The 2904-nt window shown below is 53.1% G+C and overlaps 1 protein-coding gene across 1 annotated transcript; it reads left to right on the plus strand.

Annotated features, from left to right (window-relative positions):
- The first annotated feature begins 280 nt into the window (after nt 1–280).
- LOC113597314 (secreted protein of Ly-6 domain 1-like) lies at nt 281–2461 on the plus strand. Its single transcript, XM_053202638.1, has 2 exons — nt 281–813; nt 1569–2461. The coding sequence occupies exons 1-2, from the start codon at nt 525–527 to the stop codon at nt 1691–1693; spliced, it is 414 nt and encodes a 137-aa protein (XP_053058613.1). The 5' UTR covers nt 281–524; the 3' UTR covers nt 1694–2461.
- Nucleotides 2462–2904: the final 443 nt, after the last annotated feature.

Here is a 2904-nt window from a genome sequence, read left to right on the forward strand (position 1 = left end):
CAGCTTTTCTTTCTTTCAGTTGCTCATGTTTGAGCTAAGTGACCCCTCCGAACACTCCTCTGAGCCCTCAGATGAGGAAACAGCCCTACTGCCTCCCACCCCGCTAGGTCACGTTCACTCAGGACCATGTTCTTCCTCTGTCACCAGGACCCGAAGTTCTCCCTTGTCCTCTGTGAGTCATTTCTCTTATTTATTTGTTGACTTAGTGCCTAAGTGACATGCGTGTTTCATGTCTCTCTCCTGTCACTCTGTTCCCAACATCGGCGAGAGTGCCTCGCACATAGCAGGCGCTCGTAGTTACAGAGTGAGGGCGGGGCAAGCAGCTGCCCATGCTAAGGCTGGAGACGAGTGAAGAGCTGGGGCTGCGGGTGAGACATCTGCCGGTGACACCCGCAGCTCCTCCCTCTTCCTTCCTTTCTTCTCCTTTCCTCTGCCCTCCCTGACTTGCCTCCTTCCCTCCTTCTGACCCTCCCATATCCTCCTCCATCCCTGGGAGTAGAGGAGGATCCTGTCTGTACTCACGTATGCCTCCTCCCAGGGGTGTGCCAAGCACCCAGAAATCCCCTGCTCTCAGCCAACTCTTCAGGCCCCGGGAACCAGCCCCGTCCAGGCTGCGTGTGGCCCAGAAGGTGTGCTCCCTGCTGATCTGCCAGGAGGCAGTGGTGGCCGAGGCTCATCGTGCGGATTTTGACTTTCCAGCTCTACCATGTCTCCAGTGCCCACGAGTCAATGCCAGTGGGGTTTGCGAGACTGGGGAAAGTGTCTGCGAGACTCAAGGCAGCCAGCGGTGCTTCCTGAGGAAGGTCTACGAAGGTAGGTGGGTCCTGAGAAGTCACCTGGGTGACTCTTGCCTGAAGTTAAGTGCTAGGAGTGGAGATTCAGGGGTGGGAGTGGTATGAATCCCTCATGGCCAATGGAGCTGGGGCCCCCAGGACAAGGCAAGTGACTCTAGGACCCAGGGAACTGGGGCCTTAGGAACCCTGGGAGTAGCAGCAGTATAGGCAGGGGTTGATTTTCTTTTGTCACTAAGCTTGTGAAGCTGTGTCACCTGGTTCAGGTACTCAGCTGCCAGTGACCCCTAATTGGGCCTGTACCTGTAAGAGAAGAAGACGGGATCTTCTGTTAGCTCCTGGGGTGACTGGAAGGGCTGTTAAAATCCCACTGACCCTGACCTGAGTGTGGTAGAGAGTTGTGTTACCAGAAGCAGACATGGGCGGGGGCGGGGAGCGGAGAGGGTATTAGGGCATTTTCTATTCACCCCTTCCTGCCTGCTGCTGTGTGGGGAGGGATTGAACCCTCGGACACAGAGCCCCCAGAGCTGGCCTACGAAGGATACACTAGGGGGCTCCGTCTCAAATATCTCAATCCCGGGAGGCAGAGAGCAGGCATCCTTGAAGGATGTTTCTATTTTCTCCTCATTCCTTGATTCACTTGTTGATGCAAAGATCTACTGGTTCATTCAGCAACATTTAACGAACACTGGTCACCGGACATGCTGAACCCCACAGCCGTGGGTCTGCAGTCCAGGCTTCGGGGTCTCATTTGTCCTCTTCTCCGCCCTTCTGCAGATGACACCCTTTCATATGGATACCAAGGTTGTAGCAGTGTGTGTTTCCCTTTGATGCTCTTTAATCCGGCTGTTACTTTGGAGGAGAGATGTTGTAATGACTCACCTTTCTGCAACAAGTTCTAAAGACGGGGCCCAGCTTTGCCCTGAGCTGGTGGATAAAGCTGACTCAACGTACCTTTCAACTCTCATGAGCTTTAAGACGACGTGCACTGAATACGGGGAGAAATCGCAAACTAGGTCTGTGTCAGGCCCAGCCACCTTTTCTCTTCCTTGTTATGAGATGCCACGGGGATATTTTAAAATCAAACCGGGGTGAAGAGTGGTGGGCATAGGTGGGTCCAGGCGTGCCTTCTTCCTTTCGAGGACCACACTGATTTGCACTTTAAAAAGGCAAGGTCTGGGGTTTGTGATTCTGCGTGGTTCTGGAGGCAGCCAGCTGAAGGAAGAGGGAGAGTCCTGAGATGCTGAAAAGGATAGGAAATGAGGTGGCCATAAATGATGCATTAGTTGGTGTAGGTGGGCTGCTGTGACAAAAATCTCTGAAATGGCGGTGTCCTAAAACAATAAAAAATGAATGCTCACCCATGGCACAGTTCAACGAGGTGGTGGTGATTATTTAGGGATCCCAGCTCCTTTCAAGTTTTTATGCTACTGTCTTTAACATAGTCTCCAAGGTCTCTACGGAAAGGTAGATGAACATGGAGATTCATAGGGCCGGAGCTCAAAGCGTTGTACACAATTTCTCCCACACTCTGCTGTCCCTTGACTCCAAACAAATTGCAAGAAATGTGATCTTGCAATCTCATGTGCCCAAAAGAAGATCCGGATGGTCTGATGAACTCAGTGGATGGAGTCCGGTTCCGTCCCCTGAGCCCCACCCTGCCCCCCACTAGCCCCCCCATCAGACGCCTTAATTTGCACCCACATTTGACCTCTGTTACAAAGGAAAGAATAACCCAGCAAATGAGGACCACAAAGCCCCATATACTGATTACAAGTAAAACATTTGTGACCTGACCAGGTATTCTGTGCTCTCCGTTTCGGTCTCCCCCACATGGAGACTGGGGCCCAGCACGTCTCAGGAGCCTGCTCGTGACACCCAGTGGTCTTTTTCTTTTTGTGTCCTCGCTGTTTCCTCAGTGCTGCTCCAGGGGTCTCAGAGCTCTCTTGCTGTGTCCCCCACCCTGGGAACCCCAGTGTGCCTGCCAGTGATGTCGGGTCCTCCTTTTCCCCACAGAGCCAGCCGGCAGGAGAGGCGCTGGTCCCCAGATTTCCCTTCACACACTGTCCTGAAACAGCTTCTCCACTTCTGCCTGTGGCTCCTTTCCTCACAG

The sequence above is a fragment of the Acinonyx jubatus genome, chromosome D1, assembly GCF_027475565.1.
Source record: "Acinonyx jubatus isolate Ajub_Pintada_27869175 chromosome D1, VMU_Ajub_asm_v1.0, whole genome shotgun sequence".
Classification (NCBI taxonomy): Eukaryota; Metazoa; Chordata; class Mammalia; order Carnivora; family Felidae; genus Acinonyx; species Acinonyx jubatus.